Source organism: Dasypus novemcinctus, chromosome 1 (assembly GCF_030445035.2).
Source record: "Dasypus novemcinctus isolate mDasNov1 chromosome 1, mDasNov1.1.hap2, whole genome shotgun sequence".
NCBI lineage: Eukaryota > Metazoa > Chordata > Mammalia > Cingulata > Dasypodidae > Dasypus > Dasypus novemcinctus.
In genome coordinates this window covers 35634092-35661283 of record NC_080673.1, presented here as the reverse complement: position 1 = coordinate 35661283, position 27192 = coordinate 35634092, and the positions used below count along the sequence as shown (strand labels likewise).

The 27192-nt window shown below is 35.2% G+C and overlaps 1 protein-coding gene across 1 annotated transcript in view; it reads right to left on the bottom strand.

Annotated features, from left to right (window-relative positions):
• Positions 1-544: 544 nt before the first annotated feature.
• PDGFC (platelet derived growth factor C) overlaps positions 545-27192 on the bottom strand; it is a 223414-nt gene continuing 196766 nt past the window's right edge. Inside the window, exons 5-7 of the mRNA XM_071214340.1 lie at positions 14487-14694; positions 8038-8255; positions 545-2137 (exon numbers count right to left, since the gene is read on the bottom strand). Of these exons, the coding sequence (XP_071070441.1) occupies positions 2021-2137; positions 8038-8255; positions 14487-14694 (543 nt within the window). The 3' untranslated portion in view covers positions 545-2020. The remainder of the gene's footprint in view (positions 2138-8037; positions 8256-14486; positions 14695-27192) is intronic.

Below are 27192 nucleotides of genomic sequence, written 5' to 3'. Positions count from 1 at the left end.
AGAGTACTGCTGGAAGAGCCCCAAGTAGCCTGCAGGGAGCAAGCTCTGGGTATGAGACATCTCTGGCAAGGCAGCCTTAGAGGGAAATCTACACCTGAAATGGGGGATCCATATCTTGAAGTGTGTTGTTTAAAATACAGTGTTCTATTTAACAAACTGATTTACGCTAATCATACTTAACATTTGTCACTGAAAATGAGTGGAAGCTAACAGATTTTTTTTTCTTTTTCCCAGTTTTACACTACCACTACCGATGCAATCTGTCGCTAAGCACTTCATAAATCACAATTTCTATTTCAGTTGCAATTTAACTCCTGAGAAACTAGCGCCAAGACTAGTGAAAGAAAGAAATCTACTGTTCAAAATTATTAGACAGAAAAGGCAGGGAAGCCTCCACAGAAATGTGTTCTTTCCTACCTGTCTTTTGACACGACGTTTATTTTTGTATAATGAAAATTATGAAAATCATAGGATCACTTTTTATCACTTTTTCTTGGAGTTTAAGATACAACTCTTGCATGCACACACACACACACGCACACAGTTTCTCCCCAAAATAGCCTCATTCCTTTATTTGGTGATTCAATACAAATTTTTAATTCAAATGGTCACCACATAGCCTAAGCACGATATGAAGCATTTTACAAGCAATGTATTTTACTGGTTTTCTTTTCCACTGCCAAAGAGCACAATAAGTGAACTCGTTAAAGGATATACTTCTGTACATAAAAATATCCATGTATTTATACAAGTGTATGGAACAGAGTTTAAAGGTAATAAAACCATAACATCACAATAAATAGGATGTGTTCCTACAGCACAGCCCAGCACGCTTTGTCAGGAAGCTGTCAAGTCTTTTTTTTTCAAGGTGCTTTATGTTGTGAGCTAGGCTCATATTTCCCAAGAGAGGGTTAGAAGTTACTAACACCTGGAGCTGAATGTCTACTTTCAAATATTGCTTTACATTTGCATCTCCAATAGTTGGCGGGGAAGATTTGATAATTTGTTTACTTTTCCAGTCTTTGGAACTTACCAATTCTATTGATTTCCCACTTCAGTATGTCAAAATGCAGATTAATCTAAGCTCTAGCACCATACAAGGTTGAAATACATGTATTTTTGTCAGAGCAACAATATTTCATATCATCTTTGCTCCTCTGGCTATAACAATTCTGTTTAGAAAAATTTAACAAGCTAAAAATAGTTGATCTAGGTTGTAATAAAAAAAGAATATTAAATACCTTTGGTAAAAATAGATATATTTAACAAGATTAGAAAAGCCAACAGTTATAATGTCAAAAGGAGAATACAAAAATGTACACATTAGAACAAATAAACCAACTTATAGATAAAGTGAAGATAAGGCCACTCTTCTTTTCAGGTTTGTCTCTTGCAAACCATGAATGTAGTTCTCTTCTTCTAAATGGTAGAAATTTTAATAAGAAATATGGAAAAATCCAGTCTTTCTTATCAGCTTGACACAAGTTAAGTTTAATTCATAGCAACATAGTTCTTTTTTAAAAACTGAGTTTGTAGAGCATAGAACATTATGGTTTATATATGTGACTATAAATTCCAGATTTCTGTGATTTTAGGCCCAGTACATGGAGCTCTAATTTAGAGTTAAGCAAGGCAAAAGAATCAGGTCCTCATTTGCACACACAGTTTTTCGTGCACTGACATTAACTGAAACCATATCAAGACAGCTGAAATACAGAACAGAGCGAGTTGCACAGGCACATGGCCATTCTGTAACTCACTAGCCATCTACAACATTTCATTTTTCCTCCGTGTTTGAAGACCTTTTTTTCCTGTCCTGTGGGCCTCCTCTCAAAAGAGCTGTTGCACCACACCCAATCCCGTTTGGGCTCTCCTCTTTTAGAATGCACTGTAAATCCTGAAGATGAAAGGTTTCCGAAGCAGACAACTGCAATTCTGGATGGAGAGAATGCGGAAGTTCTAGAGCAGAACCAGCCACAGAACTGAGCTGCTCTGCAAAGGTGCAGCCTGGGGTGCTGGGTTATCCTCCCGTGGTCCCTCTGCACACACAGTCACACTCCTCGTGGTGCTCCAGGGCCACGTCGGTGAGCGATTTGTGCAACCCCCTGACACCAGTCTTTGGTCTCAATTGAAGGACCTGAAAGAGGACAAAGGAAATCACCTTTAAAATCAACCAATATCCCTTATACCTATAATTTTAAAAACATTTCATGGACAAGTGAAATTTCAGAAAAGAATCTTGAGGCCCGGCAGAGGCTTACAAATGATAATTTTGCCCAGTAAGGGCATTATGAAAACAAAAATCCTCCCCTCTCCCTGCCCCCCAACCCATTATAACCTATTATCATCATCTCATGAAAAAAAAAAAGACGATACTGTTCCAGGATAAGGAACAGTCCTTAAGTTAAGATTGCCCATGCACTATTTATTTTTCTCCTTTTACTAAAGAGTTCACCTTGATTAAGTATTTTGGAACCACTAACGCACAGTTCGTTTTTCTGTTTGTTGGTTTCTTTCAATTATTCATTCATTCACACGTAACAAATATTTATATTTGAAGCAATACACTCACATACAGGAATACTATGGAAAGAAACATGATCACTCTGCAGCTGGGATTGTTCAATAATGCCACTCACTAATTTTCTTGGCTACACTTCAAGTTCTCTATAAACCTGATGAGATGGATTAGATGTACTTCATAGAATCAGCCTCAGTCACAGCTAACGCTGTGCAGTTGGATCATAAACTGCAATATAAGGTGGTTTGGCAATAATAATGCCTCATTTCAATGAAATTATTTGCATTTTGGATTGAGACTTTTAATTAAAAGTATAGCAAAATAGACACTGATAATAATTAATATATTTCCTTTAAATATCATGACAAAAGGGATATTTATGTATTTTTAAAAGAATAACTCAAGTATTTGATAGATATTATCTATTAAAATATATATGTAATTTGAAATATAAAAGTTTCAGAAATTGTGTTTTATTTGGATCCTGAACAGAGACTACAACATATAATAATATGGAGTTATCTAATTTCTCAGCTTTCTAGGTGTGACAGAGATAACTTCATTAACCAACTTCTAAATGCTACTATTCCTGGAAATTATCATTAATCCCAAAAGGTACAACTCAATTCTTGTGGTCATTCTGCTTTAAGGTATTTTTAATTTATTATTATTATAGTTTTTTAAAGCAGAGAAGGTGTACCTATCTTGGAGTAAGTGGTCTTATCAGAGAATAATTAGCTAACACTTAAAAAAAAAATTCTTACTGGGTGCCAGGTACTATAATCATGTTTTTATATACCTTAACTCAAAAAGAATTCATTCTGAAGGAATTTACTATTATTATCCCTATTTTACACATGAGTGAACAGAGGTTTTGAGAGAGTGAGTGACATAGTTGGTATTTGTACTTAGGCTAAATATGAATTTTTACAGTTAGAGTAACCTACAGATAATTTCATAAAGGTACAGAACAGTACTACTCTTATCTTCTATTTACTTAGCACCTTTCTTACTAGAGAGATAAAACTGCTCCTATAATAACTATAAGAAATAGTAAAATTTTAATGTAGATTTTCCATCCATCATATTTTATAATTCTGGAATAAAAATCACTAAGACTATACTATTTTAAAGTGAAATTATTCCAATGACTACTGAATTATATTATTTCCTGTCTCAGTACTGACTTACTGTTTTGCACAACTTAAGGAGGCATCAAAATGAACTACTTTTAAGATATAGATGGTATTCCTGATCTTCATAGTCTTGTTACAAATTGTATCTGGAGTCAGGTGGTATGGACAGATAAAACTACAGTGTTGATATAGCCAATGTCTTCAATTCCTATCTCCACCTATATGCATTTCTCCATTACTTCCAGCAAGAAAACATCTACTATGAAAAGGTAAAGGTTAGAGTGGCCACCGTATCTAGTCATAAGTCAGTTGCAGCAAGCTGCAAACCTTCCTCTAGCAGTACTAACGCCAAGATGCATTCACAGAATAAAGACCTACTATCTTTGTTGATGCTTGTGGAGATCTATAAGTAGCAGAAGAACCTTTAATTTTCTCACGATGTTTAAGTCTTGAATAAGAAATTCTAACATGTGGTGAAGGACCTATTCAGGGTTTCATTTTTAATTCCTTTTGAAAGCTTTCACTTTGGAAGAGAAAGATGGACTTGGAAAATGACCAGATAGTCCCAGATAACACTGAAGAAGATAAATTGCTTTCAGGACAGGGTTTAGGACACCAGAAAAGAAACAAGGGAGAAATACATTTCACAAAATTTCAAGGAAGAGATTCAAACTAAAATTAGAAGTCCATGAAAAAATTGCCCAGAGAAGAATTAAAACCAGAGACTGTGGAAGATATTAGATCAGACACAGGCAGAAATAACCATCAATGAAGACAATTAAATGGTATTCTTTTTACCCAAACAGCTCTAATATAAGAGAATGGGTATACTTTACGCTATGAAAATTTTTTAATATATTAATGTATTAAGTATGAAAAAAAGGAACACATATGTTATTATTGTCAGTGTAGCTTATAGATTTTTGGCCAGAGGGAGAATACCCTCTGTGTAAAATTCATCAAATCTTTATTGATCCTTTACTATAAGTGAAGGATAGGACTAGGCATAGGGGAAAAAATAAAAATGAATGAGAAAATAGCTAGTATTTACTAAGGGCTTGAAATGTGCCAGATACTGTTATAACAAATGCTTTGTAAATGTCAACTCATTGGATCCTCACAACAAGGTCATGAAGTTGGTAGATTTACCTTCCAGATGAGAAAAATGAAACACAGGGGATTAAGTAAGTTGCTCCAAGTTACAAGGCTAAGAATGGACAGATTCGAACCTGGATGTTTTTGGCGCCTGTTTTCTTAAACACTATCCTATAATATGACGATTGTTCTGCCTTATTTCTCAGCTTGGTAGAAATATAGGACAATAAAAAATAATTATGAAATAGTAAAACTTCTCTAATAGAGATAACTTTAAAATCCTGTATAAGCACCAAGGGTGGACTAATTAATCATGCTATGAAGTAAAGAAAGTTTTAAGGTAGAGATGACATCTAAGTTTATACATATATAAAGGTCCTGATGTGATTTTCTGAAAAGTCACATTTGAGGGACAGAAAAATCATTGAAGGAATGTATTTCTTTGGCTAAAACATCTTCCAAGAAAGAAAAACTGGTGGTTGATAAAAAAGCAATGAAATTATTAATACCATTATTATCTTATATTTTTATGAGCTTTTTAATTTTCTAAATTTATTTTGATGCTCTCAATGGCTAAGCAAACCCAATTGAAAATACTAAGGAAGCCAGATGAGGGCATTTTTATAATTATAAAAAATATATATTTTATACAATTAAATAAATATATTTCTGTATTTGTTATATTTGTAGTACTACAATGAATATGTCTCTAGCCTAACATAAGGGCAACAAAATTGATGAAATATAAGTAGATAAAGGAGAGAAAGTTGAGAACTTCTAAGCTCTAAGCTTTGTTTCTTTCTTCTCCATCAAGTAGAATAATCTTCAAATGGAAATCAGAACAATTATAATAAAAATAAACCCGTAGACTGGCTGCACTTTAAATGGCTAAGTTTCTAGGTCCAGATGAATGGTGCTCAATTACCTAATGATTTTAAAACAATTCAAAATTATATGTAAAAAAAAATTTCATTAATTTATGGGTAGTCCTAGAGTCAAAACTGATGTCCAAAATATTATAAAATGCATTAAATTTAGGCCTCAAAAATCGTGAATTCTGCCAAACAGTCCTTTTCCACAGAGTAATTTGATTAACAAAAAAGACTATCACAGAAAAGGTGATGATTTCCAAAAAACATTTAAAAGATTAGGACACAATTGTTATTTGGAGGTATTTTTGAGAAATGTGGACTAGATGACTGCATAATTACATCTACACACAAACATACGTTGTAGATAGATATTTGTGAAAAATGTATCCTGGATGCTCACATAATTAGATAAGTATATAATTCACATGTATATGTATGTGTGTGTACATATGTATATTCTCAACCCTACTCCAAGACTGGTGAATAGTAGATCAATGTCAGTCTTGAATCTATTGATACTGCCATAGGCTTGTCCCACACAAAGGTTTTACCTGAGACCTGAAAACAGATAATGCACACTCTATGGCAACTTTCCAAATAACCATAAACTAATGTTATTTGAAAGTTAATTGTTAAATATAGGATGATAAACCTGGGGACTGATTTAGATGACTACAAGCATGATATATATTCAGTATCTGAAAAGTTTTTTAAAAAGTTAATATAGCTTTGTTGGGGTTTTATAGAACTTTGAAATATCATTAAAAACCCAAGACTAGTTGGCTATATCAGGTTCCCAGATACACTTTGTTCAGCAACGAACTACTATAGATACTTCAAAATTGAGTGGTTTCAGGTGGGAAAGATCATTCCAGTTTAAACCATCCACGTATCACATCCTTTTATAGTATTCCAAGCAATTCTTAATCTGCCTAGCCTGTAAGGCATTTTGATTTGAGATTGCTATTTTAGAACTGCCATATCAAGGGATTTTTCTAGACTGGGTTCCTATTTCATGGAGTAGCAATATGGCTGGTCTTCAGGCACATCCTGCCTGGGGTTCCCTGGTGCCAACATGCTCAGAGACTATCTACTTCCTGATACTGCAGTGCAGAGTCAGTTCCCAGCAAAAGAATCTTTAGGCGCATGTGGTGTGGAAATGAAAATAGAACAGAAATCATGACAGTAAATAGTCCTATGTTAGTTTAAGACTGGTGGATTTTGGTTGCTGTCTTGTACAAGTCTGCCATCCAGACCTGTTATAGAATAATACGACTAGGTTTTACTACACTTATTTTAAAGAGGTTAAGTGTTTTGCTCTTGGTCATAAGTACATGGTAGACCTATAACTGGAAACAGGGCCTCTATTTTTAGAATCCAGTGCTTTACCTCCTCTTTATCAGTTGCCAAGACAGTCTTGGTGAATGGCACGAAAATCATATCTTATTAAAAAAAATTATATCTTATCATATCTTATACAGTTTATGAAAATGTACATACTTAGATGACTTAATAGGTGATTTAGGGAGGATTTCACTGAGGTCTTTATGTACATGAAAAATCATTTTATTTATTAAGTAGAGATGCATTCTGTATTATTACTCTAGTGGGAGTAAATTGAAACTAATGAAGCAAAGTCATAGGAAAGTAGATTTTAGCTTGGTATATGTAAACTGTTTTTAAAAAATTAATGTTCACTCACAAGGGACTGCTTCCTTATGGAAGTCTGCTACATGATACTGGATGTCTATCAGGAGGAGCTGGGATATAATTGTGGACATTCCAGCACTAATGAAAATTTAGGAATATATATAGCTCAAGATTTCCTAAGGCTCTAAGAAACGATAATTACTAGCAATTCATATTATATTTTCCTTAATTCCAGAGAATAAAGAGATAAAAGGGTGAAGACTATAAAAGGTTTAACATGAAGATCAGGAAGACTGGTGTAATTAAGAATACATCCTATGGGAATTTATTTGCCCATATTGCCCTAAATGGAAAAAAAGTATTGGAGCTTTCCTTTCTCCAAAACATACAACCCTTTATCTCACAGCTTGTCTTTAAAGTATTTTTCCTTCATATTTTGAGGCATTTAAAAGTTGAAAAGGTCTACCCTTTTTTTTTTCCTCAAGAATATATTTCCTTTTTTGTGTGAGAGATCAAAACTGACCACCCATGATGTACTATCTGAGGATAAGCTTTCTCAAACCTTAATGTCTGGGCTTTTATAGGAAATATTCTAATTTTAAAACATAAAATACTTTGCAAATTCTTTTTTGTTTATGTTTTTATTTTCATGTATGCCACATGTCCTTTCAAACATAAATCCATGACTATGAATTTCAGATTGTTTCGTTATTTTTAAAGACACAAAATACCCAAAGGAAATTGAGAAGAAAAATATACGTACCTCATGATATTTTTTAGTAACTTTGCTTGGGACACACTGACACTCACTGCAATTGTGAAGACAACAGGCACAGTTCCCACCACAGCGTTTAACCAGGAGACAACCTGGCCAGAAAATGGTATCGGTTCTCTTTAGTTCTTCCCTTATGGACACTGAGAAGTTACGAGGTGTGCAGCTGTATAATCTTACCTCCTCTTTTAGAAGGTTCAGATCCACCACTAAATGGCATAAAAGAAAGCAAAGAAAAAAAGCATTCATGCTTTGGGCCTGAATGTATTTCATAAACTATTTTCATAAAGAAATATTGTTATTTAATGAACAATCACACCAACAAAATCCTTTCTTATTTTAACTAGTTTTCAGGGCTATACAGCTTGCAATTTGGTCTTTCTCTTTTATAATAAACAAAGCTTCAGTTATAACTTAGTTACCTAATGAAGAGATGCCATTGTGCAATATTAAGAACAGAGCCAACAAAACAGTAGAGATCTATAACTAGGAACTTTATAGAGAAAATAGGACTTTTAACCTTGGTAAAAATTAGATAAGGAGAGCATTGGAGGAAAGAATATAATGCAAAATGATGAATGCTTGGATTAGAAAACAAATATATATTTAAAAAGGATTATAGGTTCATGCAATTAATAAAGAACAATTTATGGAAACTTGTCAACAGAACTTTCTGTCATCTTTGCAGAAATAAAAAATCACAGAATACCAAAACGGAATGAAGAAAATGTCATTTCTGGAGATATCTGATTGAAAAAATAATACATTTATAAGAGCAGAAGTTGTTGGAAAGCACTGCTTCTAATGCATTGAGGAATTCACGACTTTGAAAGTTAGACTAACTAGACTCCAGATTTCTGTCCTTTACCTTTTAAAAGATGGAAGCAGTATCTAATTTATAACCATTGCCTCTCTTCTTTTAACAATTTGGTTAACTATGTTCTGGTTGTGCTTTGTACTTTAAAAGAATACCTACTTATGAATCAAACAAAATATCTTTTCAACAGATTGTCTCAGTAAATACTCAAAGAACACTTGTTTTTAACTACAAAATGACAATGCCTCAGGAAAATTATATCAAAATGGCAAGTCATATTTAATGTGAAGTTATATGAACATATGAATAGGAGTTGTAATTAAGATAAAGACTTCTAATACAACTTTAATTTTGGCTTTGTAGTTTGACTACTTTTTCCCTAGAAATATTTAAACAAAGTCATTCCAATAAAACTGAAGAGTTTTTGATAACATACAATGCCTCAGGATTGTTTTTCAAGGATAAAGGTTTTCATTTTTTGGATTTAAAACTATTAATTAAAATATATATCTGATCAGTATCTTTTTATTATTTGAAACATTTTAGAAATATGAATTCAAAGAAAAAAATGATTTTTCAGGTTAGAAATGGCTTCAAATAATAATAATCACTACATATCCAATTTTTATAATTAAATGCTATTGTGTTTTAATATGAGAAAACAAGAAAGAAATGTTTGTTTTCTTGGTTATGTTATACTTCTATCTGTGATCAACTTTTTCAAAATTATCACAGGGAGCTAAATTAATTATTTTTAAGAAATATATTATAGAATATTTGCAATTGTAAATTACGTACACATTTTGACCATATGATTGGCCAAAGCCTAAGTCAAGAAAGCACCAAGGGGCGGCGTACTTGGCCCAGTGGTGAGGGCATCCGTCTACCACACACATGGGAGGTCCGCAGTTCAAACCCCGGGCCTCCTTGACCCGCGTGGAGATGGCCATGCACAGTGCTGATGCGTGCAAGGAATGCCGTGGCATGCAGGGGTGTCCCCCTTGTAGGGGAGCCCCACGCGCAAGGAGTGCACCCCATAAGGAGAGCTGCCCAGCACGAAAGAAAGTGCAGCCTGCCCAGGAATGGTGCCATACACACAGAGAGCTGACACAACAAGATGACACAACAAAAAGAAACACAGATTCCCGTGCCACTGACAACAACAGAAGCGGACAAGGACGACGCAGCAGCAAATTGACACAGAGAACAGACAACCGGGGGTGGGGGAAAGGGGAGAGAAATAAATAAATAAAATAAATCTTAAGAAAAAAAAAAGCACCAAGGAAAGACTGATTTAATGGATTAATTCAACACCCTGCTCAGCTAAAAAATTGTTGGTCCCAAATTAATAGAAAATCTGTTTCAATTATTATTTAAATTGATTATTTTTTTCATCTGAAAAATGATTCTGTGAAAGCTTTTCTAAAAACTCTTTGAGCAAATGAGTTCATTTTTTTTGAGTGCCATGAAATGACCAACTTATCCCTAATAAATTTAATGAGATAATTAGCTTGTATGATGTCACATATTTTACCTGGTTTCATTTAGCTGAAATAATAGAATATGCATACATTCCTCTTTTGTTCTTATAGCTACGTATAGCTTATATACGTATAGCTACGTATAGCTTATTTGAGTTTCTTCTCTGGGCAAGGATGGAGAAAACTTAAAACACACATTCACACACACACACACAGCTTGTTGCCAAAATCTTCAATGCCTATTTAAGATTTATACTTCTTTAGAATGTGAATGAAGCTCTTAGTTTTCAAAGGATATTCATCTACCGCAAATAGTTTTAAAAACACTATTTCATAAAACTAGAAAATGAGACTGTATATGTTCGCTTTAAAATATTTACTTAACCACAATAAAAGGTTAGATAGATTTCCCAAGTGAATGAAGTTATGATACCTGCTACAATGTGAAAATTTAAACACACTTTCAACTTAGCTTCCACTCATTTATCATGTTTGACGCAAAAGTCAAAAGCCCTTTTAAAGTACTGGTTAAGCCTGACTTAGAAAATATGGTATTTTTTTCCTGCAGGAGCAAAGTATGAATGAGAACCACTCAAGTAGAGGAAGAAAGGGAAAGAAAAGAAACAGAAAAATAATAAAGCGGAGCACTGTAAAATAAAATACAATTATGGATTTTAAATTTGGCATATTATATTGGAAATTTATGCTTCCCATTTTTAAGGTGTGAACTCACCTATGTTTCATTAAATAAACCATGTGACTATAATCTGGTGTCATGAATTCTCCAAACATTGTCCAGAAATTCAAAGAAATAGAGAGGGGGACAGGGAGAGGGAAAGAGATCATGCTCTGATGCATGCATTTTTAATAGATCAACTATAATATTATGGATGCTCCTTCTGCAAAATGTTTTTACAGTAAAACTTCACCTTCAATCTTCTTTCCTTTTCATAACTGCTTCATAAGAAGTTACATATATTAGTTTGCCTTTCTAAAGAATGAAGACGTTCAGCATGGCACCAACGAAACTTATTTCTAATGCAAATTTTCTTGTTCAGAGTCATCAAATATTTTAAGTTTTTACTAAAATGGATAATACTGGCTAAAAAAAAAAAATGGTCATGTTTTGCTTTGTTAGTCATTCATTCTTTCACCAGATATTCAGCCCAAGGATATTCTATTACGGTAATGCAATCTGAGGGTGGTCTTTCTAAGATGAATGTGATAATAACACTGTGATATGTTTATTCTGTAGAAAATCTATTTCAGTGTCTAATTAGAAGCTTTTTAAAGTTTTACTCTCCGTTCCTTTGTAGAAAGACTCTTGGGCCAGGAGTTTTGTCTATATAGATGTTATCCCACACCTGCATTTTAGTTTATGTAAAGCTCCAAAAATACACACTGCTATTCTCTCACTTACTGTATGCTTAAAAAGTTAACAGTTTTGGCAAACTGCAAAGTACTTCAATTTGGAAAGTGCTAAATGAATATTTGAAAGATCTGGTTCAGTGCTGAATGCTTTTAAATACATGCTAGCCTTAGGTCAAATCTTCCTTGAGCACCAGGCGCAGAGTTACACGCAGAAAGTCATGGCTAGAAGGGAGGTTTTCAGGCTCAAATCCTGAGATGAGCTGTCAAAAAACTAGATCTGAGTTTAGAACTGTTTCATTTCCACATCTTAACACATCGACATGATAATTACTTCAAACTTGCTAACAAGGGCCCTATTCATGTGTTTTCAGCTAGCCTTGCAGATCTTCATTCTCCTGTTCCTAAATGGGAGGGAAAGGAAGTGCTGTCCATAAGTTATTCATCAAATTATTCATCAAGATCAAATCCTATAAATATGTAACAGCTTCCAGCATCTGGACAAGATTTGGCCGCCCATGTACTTGAAAACCAATTTTAAATATTGCCGAAAGGAAACCATGTCTGTTGGTATAGCAAAATACCATGGTTGGGCAAGTCTGGGCATGACCTGCTGAGACTACAGCTCAAGATTCAAAAGTTCCGCAACTCGGTGCAGGAAAGGGCAGGAATTGAGTTTCTTTTTGACAAGATTTAGAAGAATAAGTATGGAGCAATCTGCCCTTGTGAATGGCTCAAATTAACAAAACATTTTCCTTCCACATAAATTGTTCAGACTGTCATTTCCATTTTGTAAGTGACCCTGGAAGGATTTCAGGTTTCTGACAGGCTGGAACAGATATTTTCAGTGCATCACAATTATTAGTTATTTGTTACATTTTCATTTGCATCTGAAAGGAATAATTTTTAATTCTAACATTACTAGGAAAATGAGCTAACTTTATAGAAAAATCAGTTAACATTATTTCCAACATCTTGACCATGTGGAATTAGGTATCATTTTCAGAACTTTCACTCTAGAAGGGAGATATTGCCATATTATAAAAGTGATTATTTCAGAAGCAAATTTATATAGAAAGAAGTTAGTATGATATGGTCTCCTTTATTTCATCATATTCTTGCTATGAATTCCATCTTGGAAACTACTAATTCTATTTTATAGTGGGCCTATTTTTCATAATATTTTAACAGTTTCTAGGCTTAGGAAATGGAAACTGAAATAACCCTGACAAATGGGAGATATGATACTAGAGAAGTTTAGGCAGGCCCCTGATGTACAATATTTTTTTATGATAGAAGTTTGCAAGGGCCACACAGTATTTCGGGGGACAGCCGGGAGGCCAGTTTCATTATATGGTTGGCTGTAATTGTATTTTTTAGTTTTCTAGGGCCATTGGTTTTAAATATTAATACCTTTATATACACAGCAAGAGGAGACATTTAAGGCTACCTCTATTACTTTAGCTAGGCTTATAAAGAGGTTTTTTTGCTGTTTGTGGGATGGAAAAGGGCTTTTCCATTTTTTTATGAGTGGAACACAGAATGGGCTTTATTTGTGAATGAGTATTTTTGATATTTAACTTAGATGCAGGCTTCTGGGTTTATTTTTTCACTACTAATGTGGAGGCCTATTTGGATTCCTTGAGTCTGCCAGAATTCAGGTTAAAGGATAGTGAGGTTTAAGGGGTTACAGTGATCACGTGGACAGTTAGCCGCGGCCACACTTTTGGTGAGGATGGCTGTTTGTTTAGCTGTGTTTGTGTTTCAGGTGGCCCAGGTGACACAGGAACAGTAGGGGCAGTAGTATGTACTTATGTATTTGCACCAGAGGACCCCCTCTTGGGCTGCACTTTTTATTTTTGGAGCACACATATACTTATTGTTATAAGTATATGTCTACTCCCAGCTGAGCTTTCCACAATCAGTGTTTCATGGTATCTCAGAGTTTATAATTTAATATACATTAAATAGGAGGGACACTTGTTGGTTTTGGCTAGTGATGGGTAGAGGAAAGTAGTTCCTCATTTTGATTAAGCATTTTTATTTTTTATTTACGGGAAACTGTTGGGGGGTTAGGGTTACAGCAGGTTATTTCAAACTTACCTGGAAAAAATAACCTATCTAATACTCAGATAAAAACACTTGAAGAAACTAACAAAAAGTCTTTTTGCATACAAGCACCATTTGTCTCCCCACTCTTATTTCCTCTGTATAAAAGGGACCCAAAAATTCTATTTGGGGCTCAGTTTTTATTAGGACAGGAGTCTGCCGGGTCTAGCCGGTCGAAATAAATCAACTTCCTTCTCAGAGTTCTCGTGTCCTAGCCTTCAGTACTGCATACACCTGACTTCTCTGCTACTACATTTCCTGATGATTTTTATAGTTTTCCTTTTTTCTAGCCCCAAACCTGGTTTTGCCGGTAGGATAATTTCTCTTGAATCTTTGAATCAATATACCCCAAATATTAGGTTTGAGTATGCAATGGTTCTCATGAAATGCAAAGGAAGACTTCATCAAAGCATTATTTTTGAAAAAGAAACTAGAGATCTTTCCAGCAAAAGTATCTCTTTTAATCTTCCAAAATCACTGAGTTATGATTAAGAGCTTTCTTTTCATCTATTTTCTTTTAAATATGTAAATATGCTCAAATAAGAAGAGAATGGATTATTTAAACGTATAACGAATTATCCTAAACTCTAGAAGCTTTGGCAGAGGAATCTGAAGCATTTTACTAAGAAAATTACATGACGTTCTAGCGTGAGGAGAGGGCTTACCTCTGGGTTTTCTTCCAAAAACAAAAGCCTTGCCAAGAAGTTGCCATGTTGGCCTATATAGATCTTCTAAGTCCAACTGCCACCTGTCTGGTTCAAGATACCGAATAAGGTCTTCCAAGGTACTGAAGGCAGTAACGGCGTTATTAAGCAGGTCCAGCGGCAAAGCGGATGGGGGTAACACTGAAGGACTCACAGCTTCTGTGAATTGCTGAAAGTAAAATGGTTCTTATGTTAGCAATTTTTATAAAGACAATGTGGTCCTCCTGGATTTATGCACTAAGTGGCACAGAATAAGACTGAAAACACAAAGCAAATGAAATTGTATTCAACCCCAATTAGAAATAACTATTTTACAAAAACTTCATGTAAATGAATTCTAATAGATTTCTAAGTCAATGAGAAAGACATTAACTTTCATTACCATAAACCACAGTGGATGTGGATAGCTACTGCTCAAATGAAAAAAATGAAAATAACTCCATGGCTCAACTATTAATTTACAATGGAAGCTATTATAAATTTACCAAATTTTTCTTTTAGTTTCCACTTTTTGCTTTTCTCAATCTCAGAAATTACTTGGTAGATATGCAAATGAGTGCCAGATGAATTAAAATTTCAATATAAAGAATTAACTCATAATGAAGTTGAACAAAATGTAGGTGAAAATCCTTAGACATTCGAGAAGAACATATTAATCAAGATAGAAAACACCCAAACCACAAAGGCTATTTATGCTCAATAAGCCTGACAGCATTTTTTTTTTTAATATAAAAGTCCTAATAAAATTAAAAGATGATAGACACTGGGATTATATCTTTGCAAACTATATAGCTGTTGCAGGATTAGTATTTGGAATATATATAAAAAGACAAAAAACAAAATAGTAAAATGGGCAAACCAAGAAGTCTGAATGGCCAAAAAACATATTTAAACATGCCAAATTCATTAGTAATCAGAGAAATGCAAACCAAAATGAGGTATTATTTCTCATACAAAAAAGCAAGATACTATTTCACATACATCAGATTGGCAAGAAATAAAAAAGGATTGCCAGAATATGAGAAAATTGGAATTTATCTGCCCCACCTGCAGGATACAGTGTAAGTGGCATGGCCACCTCAGTTGATGTTACTGATGGGACTAGGGCACTAGAGTTGAAGATTTATATGTCCTATGTCTTAATAATTCAATTTTGATGTTTATATCCTTATATTTGGAAATACAGGCAAGGATATGCATTGCAGTGTTGTTTGAAAAAGGGAAAAATTGGGAACAATCTAAACCAATGTATATCAGAATGGATTAAAACATATCATAAAACTAAATGGCAAGCGACAAAATGGGCAATAATTTCAACAAAAGTGTTTATATCCTTTAAATAAATGGAATTTTTATAAATTAGAAAGAAAAAACTCCCAGTGTTTAAAGTGAATTTAAAGCAGGGATTAGCAGATCAGAGCTGAAATATAAATAGTCAAAATAAACATATGAACATATGCTCAACTTTTTTTGGTGGGAGGGGAGGTGGAGTGGAAGACGTATGAAATGGAATGACATAAAACATTTCTGTTGGTTGATATTCACGATAGCATTATTTATAATTTTTAAGAGCTGGGAAAAATCTAAATTTATAACAGTGGAATTATTACTATGATTCATAAAAGTGAAATGGTGTACAGCAATTGATAATGACGTTTTCAGGGAATGTTTAATGACAAAAGAAATACTTAAAATCTAGTAAATGATAAAACAAAGCTATATCATATAGCCTTAGTATAAACAATGACTCCAGCATGTATACTTTGAAAACCAAAAATTCAAAAGTGCCTAAAATATCAAGAGTACTTATCTTTGGTTTAAATAAGAATGGGTGATTTTAATTCGCTTCCTTCATAGATACCTATATCTTCATAATTTTCAATACTGAATAATGTTTCATTTTGGAAAGCAGATAAAAACAATGAAATTTATTATAATAAAAACATTATTATATCAGCTCTTTCTTTTGACCCTCATTACTTGCATCCTGGGCTAGAAACTGAAAACCACATCTTATGTATATATACTAGCTTCAAACCTTTTCTCCTTACCTTCACTCTATCCTTACTTCTTTTATTCTACCCTGCATAACCCCAGAGCAATCTACTTAAAATATTACTGACCATGTGATGAATTTGGACAAATGCCTATAGCGATTTCTCATCTGGACGATAAAATCTAAGTTCCTTATCCAGCATATCGGAGCCTGCACAATCTTATCTTTGTTCACCTTTCCCATCCAACCCTCTACTTATCAAAAAAAACCACACGTTTTGTTCCAATCAATCTAGTTTCTTCCCTAACTACTGAGCATGTCATATTCATCTTAGCTTTTGGACCTCTACCCTTGCTAACTGCTGCTTCCCCCTCCCATATGGAAAACTCTCCATCCTGTGACCATGTAATCAACTTATCGTTCATATAATGGCGTTTTGCTTTAAAATGATTGATTGATTGATTGATCTCTCCCCACCCCCTCACTCTTTGCACTTTGCTCTGTCCTGTGGTCTTTAGGACGTACGGGGAACTGAACCCAGGACCTCTGCGGAAGGTGCCTAGTCACTTGAGCTACCTCCATTCCCTGCTTTGTTGTGTCTCTCACGTTTTCTTCTTGTGTCTCTTGTTGTGTCAGCCTGCTGCACCTGTCTGTCAGGCCAGCTCAGTGTCTTCTTTAGGAGGCACCTGGCACGAAAACCTAGACTTCCTAGGTGGGAGCTCACCTGCCTGAGCCACATCTATTTCTCCATAATGGTCTTTTTGATACTCAGTTCATCCATAAAAAACTTCCTCAGTAATAGGGCCATCAGTGGCAACATTCTCTACTGTGTTGAAAGAGATGCTCTCTCTGGAAAAGCATAGCCCTGTTGGCACATGGCTTTGTGAGCTGAGGCAGTTTGGTAAATCAGAAAAAAAGGAAAACCTTTCCCTAAGCAGGTAAAACCTTCACTGGGAATCATAGCTTTGGGGTTGCAGAACCCCCTTTGCCCACTGAGGGTCATTTTTATAGAGCATAATATACAGAAATGAATGTGGAAGTCTTGGGTCAGTCCATGCTTATTTCATTCTCATTAATATCAAAAGACCTAGGATGTTTTCCAATAATATTTTTCTGATTAAAAGTGCAAGTTAAGAGAGTAGAAACTTTTTTATTTACTCACAGTGTTTTGTAAAATTGTCCCAATAACACAAAATGGCCTTAATAGAGAGTACTACCATTCAGCCTAATTTTGTAGATTGATAACTGTATTATCGATATATATATATCGATATATATATATATATCTCATGCAAGTTTTCATTCAGGATTTTAATAATATGGTCAACATCGACTACATTTATAAAGTGAAAAGGTTAATTTAAAAATAAACTTCAAATTTTATATAGTTACATAGTGTGAAAATTACGAAGTCAATAATATTCAAAGAAGAACTAAGTATTACTCATGACTATGATGATATAAAACAGAGTTTCATAATCTTCATAAAGATAGTAAATGGTTAAGAGGAAATATAACATAAAAATTATACTTTATTTAGTAAGGTGTCATAGTGCAGGTGTAGATTTTAGGCATAGTATAAAATTGTTATTTAGGCTATTTTCAATTAGACTATAATCCAAGAGTGAGTTGCTTCCAAATCTGTTGTAGACTCTGAATAGAACATTCCTTCTGAAGTAATAAAAATTTCCAACTGAAACCAATTTTGTTAAGGTAAGGGTCAAAAAGTTAATATAAAACAAAGACATCAAAACAAAAATAAGTGAAATACTGGACAAAAAAAATATGCACATCTTGGGTCCAATGTATTAGACTATCAATCCCCTCAAATGATTGCAAAAATTGGGAGAAAACATCTTGGCATATATTACTCTGTGTGTGTGTGTGTGTGTGTTTGTATTATAAACCTCCAAGTTTAAAATTTTTTAAATTAAAATAAGATAAAATTTAAAAGACAATAACATCACCCCCCATACCCACACACATAAATGCCAGTTGCCAGCCCCCAAAAAACAGAATGGGGTAATCAACAAGTCTTCCCTGGAATTAATGAATCAATCCCTGAATAGCACAGTGCTTCTATTAAAGGGCCTTCTCATGACTGTCACTCCCCCACTAGTTCAAGGAACAGCCAAGTTGTTCACTTTTTGAAGTTCTGCTTTTCTAAGAAGACTAAAGGAATTTACAGAGAAAATGGAGAGTACTGGGAAAAAGAAGTTAAAGGGAAAAAATGACCTCTCATTTTGTAAGTTTATTTTTCCTCTAACAAAACTTCACTGTTCAGAATAATAGCCTTTTCTACTATACTTAGTGTCTGGAAAATTCTAACAACATCTTTGCTATTTAAAAATACGTATGATATGAGACTTGGCTCAACTGATAGAGCATCCGCCTATCACATGGGAGGTCCACGGTTCAAACCCAGGACCTCCTTGACTGGTGTGGAGCTGGCCCATGCGCAGTGCTGATGCGCGCAAGGAGTGCCATGCCACACAGGGGTGTCCCCCGCATAGGGGAGCCCCACGCGCAAGGAGTGCGCCTGTAAGGAGAGCCGCCCAGCGCGGAAGAAAGTGCAGCCTGCCCAGGAATGGCGCCGCACACATGGAGAGTTGATGCAGCAAAATGATGTGACAAAAGGAGACAGATTCCGGGGCCGATAACAAGAACAGAAGTGGATGCAGAGCAACACACAGAGAGCAGACAACTCGGGGAGGGCGGGGGGGAGAGCGGAACGACAGAGAAATAAGTAAATCTTTAAAAAATTAAAAAAATTTAAAAAAATACGTATGATAGAGCTATAAAACTCGTTAGAAAATATGAAAAGTATCCTGACTCAAATTGGATTTGCGCCTTCTCCATTCCCTATCTTTTTTAGAGACTATGAAAATACATACTTATTAATATGTTATGGCCTTCCCTAAGTCTATTTAGTGGATGACAATGGGCAGCAACGGAAAGAAGAGTTTCTTTGTGTTCTGTAGTATGAACAGTGGAATCAAAACACTTACGTTAAAACGCCAGAGAAGCACTTTTCTGCTTTTACCTGCAGGGCAGCAGTCACAGCTCAGGGGACTGCCTAGCTCTAGCCGAGACTCTTTCACATGTCATTACTTCCGATGGATAGATTTATGACAGAGCAGAAAAAGGCCCTGAAATCGCAAAGCAACAAAGTGTCCTGTCCAATGATGCATTTCTAAAATGGTAGCTCCAGGTGCTTAGGACCCTACACAAAATGAGGTCTTTTAAATTCTGTGGTGAAAGTCATACCAAATGACAGCACGACATGAGAGAAGGCCCGTGGTCAGCAGGTCAAGCAGCTGGACTCTGATCTTGGTGTGGCTCACCTTTAGGCAACAGAATTTGGGCAAATATTTTAACCTCTCTGCGCCTCAGTTTCCTCCTCTATAAAACATGCCAACTAAGCTCAGTGACATTTAAGTTTCTTTCTAGCTTTTATATGTAAGAATTCTGTGCAATTGTCAGATACAAAGATCCAATACCAGCTTTGGAATTATTATCTGTAGAGCTTGAAAAATACAATGCACTACCTAAGAAGTCTGAAGTGGGCTAAAAAAAGCTTTATTATAATTTTTAAGGCTTCCTTGCTGACACAGATTATCAGTCAGTTTTGGGAAACACTGCCTAATCATACAGCTCATTATTCTATATTGACTTTTTTTTTTTTTTTGTCCTGAGTGCATACACATTTACTTGGCCTGTTTTAAAGACTAGAAATAATCTTAAACAAGGTATGCCTAGCTTTTGAATGGAAGCTATGTGGTCCTAAAAAGCAGAAGGAAACAGGCTCATGCTTAGAGGACTGATATAAAAAGTCTTCAAACATATACATGCTGTCACCTGTTTTCAACTTAAAATATTATAGTAGCAAACAAAGGTTAATATTATACTATATTCATTAAACCATGTAACAGACATTCAATAAAAGTCCTATTGCTGGGCACTGTGAAGCAAACCGATGAAAATTCATGCCCTCGTGAAGCTTATCCTTCATAAGTCCAGGTATTCCCAATCACTGGAGAGACTTTGCCCTTGCCAAAACCAAACCAAACTGAGAATTTGTTATTATGACTCCCATAAGTAACTGAACAAGTATCACACAAATCCTGGTAAGGATGACCATAAAAAGTGAACTTAATAGGAAGGAATAACTGAAAAACAAGTATATTTCTACTTTTATATTGAAAATTAACTGGCAACCCAGGTGTTCAGACTAAGTTATGGCCACATGAATCAGTGTTACAAGCTCAAGAGAGCAAGTGTGGCTGCACAAGTAAATTTCCTTACTGACTTGTCCAGTGTTTCTCTTGAAAACAGCATTTTAGTGTTTTTGTATTTTATCATGGCTACCTTAAATATTTTATGCATTTATTATCTCATTCCTCTTAGAAAAAAGAAAAGCTGACTTCCTGTTTAGGGTAGTACTGTCTGAACTAATTTTACAATAGATAAGTATCTTTAGAGAACCATAGCTCGTCTTTTTATTAGAATTTCTGTGGCCAGTTCAATTTTAAAAATACAACATTGACAATGAATCTTCCCTTAACAAAAACACACATACAGATATTTACCTTGAGTAGCATAGCAACCATTGCAAAACTTTCAGGGCCCACAGAAATTTATGTTACAGCTTTCCTAGCTGCACACAGTACATTTCAAACTGATAAGGAGACTTTCACCTTATCCATACCTAACAGACATGTTAGGAATGGGAAATAGGTTTTATTGTTGTGACTGAAAACAAAAACAATAGCAAAGAAACAATCCAAGAGTTGCAGAAGGGAAGAAGAAAATGCTCAGTCTTGTTTAACACACTTCTTAAAGATGTTGCCGATATAATTTACGTAATGGTATACTGTTATACTGTACATAGATGTGACTTTTAAAGAGCTTAAGAAGCAGACAGGGCATGCAGACAAAACTGCCTGCCAGGAACAACTGACAGGAGGTTCTGCAAAGACACAAGAATGCCCTGGAACAATTCATTTAAACATGCTTCTTTGTCCTTCCCCCTTCTCTTATCTGAATTCATCCAAAAAGCTATCTGGGTTATGTTTTTAAATTATTTTTAAGCCAGCAAAGAAAAACAAACGCTTGCATTCCTAACTCAAGAACAGATGTTTTAATACAGTATGGGTAAGGCAGATTATATACTTCTATGAGAAATCCCAGGGAAGGTATTCATATCAGGTTTACTACTCAGAGGTTCTTATTTAAAAAGCATAGTAATTGACTATAACTTAACCTATCTATATAACATCACACTGACGATTCAGTATGAAAAATGAACAATGTGCATCATTGTCCAGTTCTTAAAAGCAGTAAATTCAAGGATCAAATCTGAAACTGACCTTCAAAGGCCACGAGTTTCATGGTTTCAGGCAAACCATGAATAGCAGCAATATTCTACTTGGGCCCATATATGGAAAAAGAGATGACTACTTTTGCTGAAAACGTTGTCTTAAATACAAGTCATGTTTACGTTCCTAAGTACAGCTTCTTACTGGCTTGATGGATGAAACAACTGCTACTGGCTGAATTTTCCTATCAGCAAGAAACTTGAGACAACCACAATCTGAGTACACTTACAAATTAAGCCATTGTTACCCTCAAATCCTCTTCACCTAAAGCATTAGTGGTCTGCAGTCTCTGCAGCTGAAGAAGGAATTTCACCCAGATGCCAGCATGTTAGGTTAGAAGGCTCAGGGGAAGCTAACCCTTTGCCAGGGAGCAGACTAATTGCTGGCTGGTGAGTCAGAGCCAACAAACAGGAGTCTTCCACTTCTTGGTAAAATTGTGGAACATAAATACTAATGTATATTGAAAACCAGAATTCCATAGGACTACCAAATAACATAATCCTAAACACAATTTCCAAAGTGGCAATTGTGGGAAGCCAAAATTAAGGGTTATTTTTCTACTAAAGATTTAAAAAAACCTATTCCTCTGATTCAAAAATGTGACAGGTCAAGGCCGTAAAAAGCTGAAACAACATTTAGCAGCTGCAAGTGTTCGACAACAACGCATCACATGGCTTTTTTCCTTAATCTTGTTACATCAAATGCTTGTAGATTTGACTTGTTACAGTACTCAAGAAATGACCGAGGGCAAGGAACTTCAAATGAAAGAAAGCTTAAACTAAGAACTGTAAAGAGAACAACACACCTTCAGTGCAAAACCTGAAATATGCGTACCTTGTACTAGAAACCCCAAAGACTCTTTCTCACAGAAAATCTCTTACAGTACATTATTTATTCAGGATGTTGCTCAAAAGGCATTAAAGAATATAAATGTGTAGAATGTTTAGTGGGGTTAGCACAGAAACGGTGGTTCCTATTTTAATTTTGTGTTTAGTATGTTTAATAATCAGAGGAGACAGTAAGCTTCATTCTAAATTTTTATGAGACTTTAGTGGAAGGCCTTATTTTGGGTAAAAAAAACAGTGGTACAGGGTTACTTACTGTAAAATGGCTTTGCAGTATTAAAAAAAGTGTGCGCAAATAGCTGAAACTGGAGATGGTGATTAATAATCCCTCAGTTGGGAGCAGATGTGGCTCAAGTGGTTGAGCGCCTGCCTCCCACATGGGAGGTCTGGGGTTGGGTTCCCAGTGTCTTCTTGAAAAAAACAGAAACAAACAACAAGCAAGACAAATGTAAAACCAACTCACAGAAGCCAGTGTGACTTGGTGGTTGAGCGCCGGCTTCAGGTCCTGGGTTCAATCCCCACCCCCAGGACCTCAAAAAAAAAAAAAATCCCTCAGGGAATTTTTAAGAAGATAATCTGAGGGGAAAATTGCCTTGAGGGAATGATGTATGTATGTAAGGTGTAAAGGTCATCCATGCTCCATACTTGGCTGAATCCAAGGGTCCATTTCCTCAGCCTTCATTCTAGTTGACCTACTGCAGCGTGTTTAAGACGCAGCTTCCAATGCACTAGTTCTGCATGTTTTCTTCCTACCCCACTAGATGCTTACCATAGCTCTCTTCCTTGATTCCTCCTGTTCTTACTTCTTTCAACATGCTGGAGTATCCCAGGGCTCGCTGCTTTGACCTCTTCTAATTTCTGTTCATTTCTTTAGTGATCTCATATACCACAGCATTACATGTCATTTACTTGCTGACCAAATTCCTATTTCTAGCCTGCGCCTTTTCATCATCTCAGGAAATGGCAACTACATTGACTTAGAGTCATCCTTTTCTCCCTTCCTTTGCTCACAACCCACATCAAATTGACTCCACCTTGAGAGGGTCACTTTCCACCATCTCTATGACTGCCATTTCATAGTCCAAGCCTTCATCTGCACTGATGATTTTCCTATTTCTGCCTTGGCCTTTGTTGACTGAATTAAGTAAGCTTTACACATACTGCCACAAATGGTAGATGCTCATTACTAAAGACAACAATTCTTTAAATTTTTCTATAAATATGTATCTGCTTCTAAATGTTAAACTTAATAAAAATGGCCTATATTTTGAACATTCTATATATTATTCTCAGTGGATCCCCATAATAGGGATTGGTACCTATTTCATACACTGCAGCTAACCCACTGTGCCTTCTCATTCATCCTCCCCTGGTGGACATTCTCCATGGTCAGCATAGAGGCTGAGGATGGAAACGACGCTCTCCCCCCATTCATGGTAGGAGAGCCAGACACCGCCCCTCCCAAGCCACGGAAAATCACACACTTCCCTACATTACATCATGAACACCTAATACATGTGTGTAGAGAGACAAATGGTCAAATCAGGGATGAGAGCAGTTACCATAGAGAACTGTGGTCAGGATTAAGTAAGACAGTATTACTGGGGGTTTTAATAAATATTTTACATACTTGGGAATTAACATATACATTATTTTATTGTGTGTTTTATTATCCAAAATGCACCATTTTAGCCAAGATAAAGAATTATTTTCTAAAGTTTCCTTTGTTATTTATTTTGATTTGTGTTGTACAGAGTGACATTACCTATTATTCAGTGTTCGATGCTATCCCCGCCCAACGTTCTTAAAACACTGATGAGGCAAATCAGAGCTTGTCCTGACCCACAGGGAAAATTCTTGAACAAGCTACTATCTCCGCTAAATAGATTTATATGCAGTAGCTGTTCTGGGGGGAGAAATGTGCACATTTCACAAGTTTATAAAATGCAAATTAGGTTTGTTTGTAGCCATGAATAGCTCAATGCTGAGGAACTTACAAAGAAAAGTATGTTAACATGCTCAGGTCACAGCTCTTAATGAAGTTTTTAAAATTTATATTCTTTGCTTGATAATATGTCTTCTCCATCCTTACTATGAAATGAAGTAAACAAAAACCTCACCAAAAATTCAGGATTTCAATAGTTACATCTGCTGTGAGACTGTTATCTTAATTATAGGGTAAAGGATTATATCAAATCAAATTTATAGAAACTTACTAGTCAGCATGCAGTGCTCATTTCAACAATGAAGAAAATATGAGCGACAATGTTCTTACCAAATGCTAAGTCATTTTCTTTTAATTTTTTAATCACTCTGTGATAGCCTTACAGAGTGGTATAAAGTCTTTAATGCCCATCCACAGATCTGAACCTCTCCAAAAAAGTAAAAGTAAATAGTTGTATTTCTTTCATCATATTCTTTCATGTTGAATACTGCACCAAAAGAAAATTGTGTCATGTGGTCAGAATTCTGGTTGGAATATATTAGAACATAATATTATTTGTGTAAAACGTTGCTTTTGTCAACCTTAACAGGCCTAAGAACGATTTTATTTATATGTTGATATAAGCAAGATATGGCTTTGAAAATTTGAAAAAAAGGGTAGATGAAGACTTATGTTATTCAACTGTATTATATTCCCATTATATATTCACACTAATATGATGAACACAGACACTATAGTCCTTGCAGACTTCCTATCTCCTTGTGGACCACCTGTGTCCCTTAGGTAAAGCATACAACAGAGGTGAAAATCTAAGTGTAATCACAACACAATGCTCAATAAAGCACCATCTCCAGTCATGATGGAATGAAGCTGGAAATCAATAATAGATGGGAAAGGGGAAATTTTGCGACTATTTGGAGGCTAAACAATAAATAATAGTCAGAAAAGGGGAAATTTTGCAACTGTTTGGAGGCTAAACAACACATTCCTAAACATTCAGTGGATCAAAGATGAAATTGCAAGAGAAATTAGTAGATATCTCTAGGTGAATGCAAACTTATCAAAACTTATCGGATGTAACGAAGGCAGTGCCTCTCGAGAGGGAAATTTACAGCCATAACTGTCAATATTAAAAAAAGAAGAGCTAAAATCAAGGACCTACCTGAACAGCTGGAGAAAGATAATAACAGCAAATCAAGCCCAAAACAAGCAGAGAGAAATAACAATAATTACAGCAGAAATAAATGAAGCTGAGAACAATAAAAAAAGAGAAAATCAACAAAACCAAAAGCTGTTCTTTGAGAAGAACAATGAAATTGGCAAACCCTTAGCTTGACTAACAAATAAAAAAAAAGAAAGAAGATGCAAATACATAAAATCAGGACTGAAATGGGGGGCATTATTGATTGACCCCACAGAAATAAAAAGGATCATAAAAAGGTATTATAAGAAACTGTATACCAACAAATTAGACAACCTAGATAAAATGAACAAATTCCTAGAAATGTACAAACAACCTACATTGACTCTACAAGAAATACAAGAACTCAACAAACCAACACAACTAAAGAGATTGAACGAGTCATTAAGAATCGTCCAACAAAGAAAAGTCCAGGACAAGATGGCTTCACAGGTGAATTCTACCAAACACTTTGAGAAGAATTTATATCAACCCTGTTTAAACTCTTCCAAAAATTGAAAAGCACAGAAAATTACCCAACACATTTTATGAAGACAACACCACCCTAATACCAAAGACAGATAAAGATACTACAAGAGAAGAAAATTACAAACTAATCTCTCTAACACAGATGCAAAAATTCTCAACAAAGTACTTGCAAATTGAATCCAACAGGATATTAAAAGAATTATACAGTGCTATCAAGTGGTTTTATTCCTGGTATGCAAGGGTGGTTCAACATAAGAAAATTAATTAATATAATATACCATATTAACAAATCAAAGGAAAGAAACAGAAGCACAGGATCATCTCAATTGAAGCAGACAAGGCATATGACAAAATCTAGCATTCTTTCTTGATAAAATCTAAGTGTGGTAAGAGCAATTAATTCTGCCTGGAAGAATTATGGGGGACTACAGAAAAGAGCTGAAAGCTAAACCAGAGTTTAGAGAATAAGGACTGATGATACAGATTATAAAGCAGAAGCACTTCAGGTCTTTACAAAGAACCTGTGTAGGGTAAAAGAATAGTGTTAGGTCAAGAGTAAGAAGCATGAGGAGAAAGCACTGCCACTGGTTAGGGGAAGAGCAGATGATGGGAGGTGAGTTTGCAGAGTTAAATTGGGTCCACATTAGGAAACGTCTGGGTGTCAAGTTATGGAATGTGGATTTTATCACAAAAAAGAGGAGAGCTAAAAGAAATTTTAAGAAAGGAGGGATAAAAACCAACTCTCGCCCCTCATGCCCTTGGCTTTCCTCTTCTGTTCTAAGAATGGAAATGTTCTAGATTGGAACTGGAGATGAATGCTGAGAAGTATCAAAA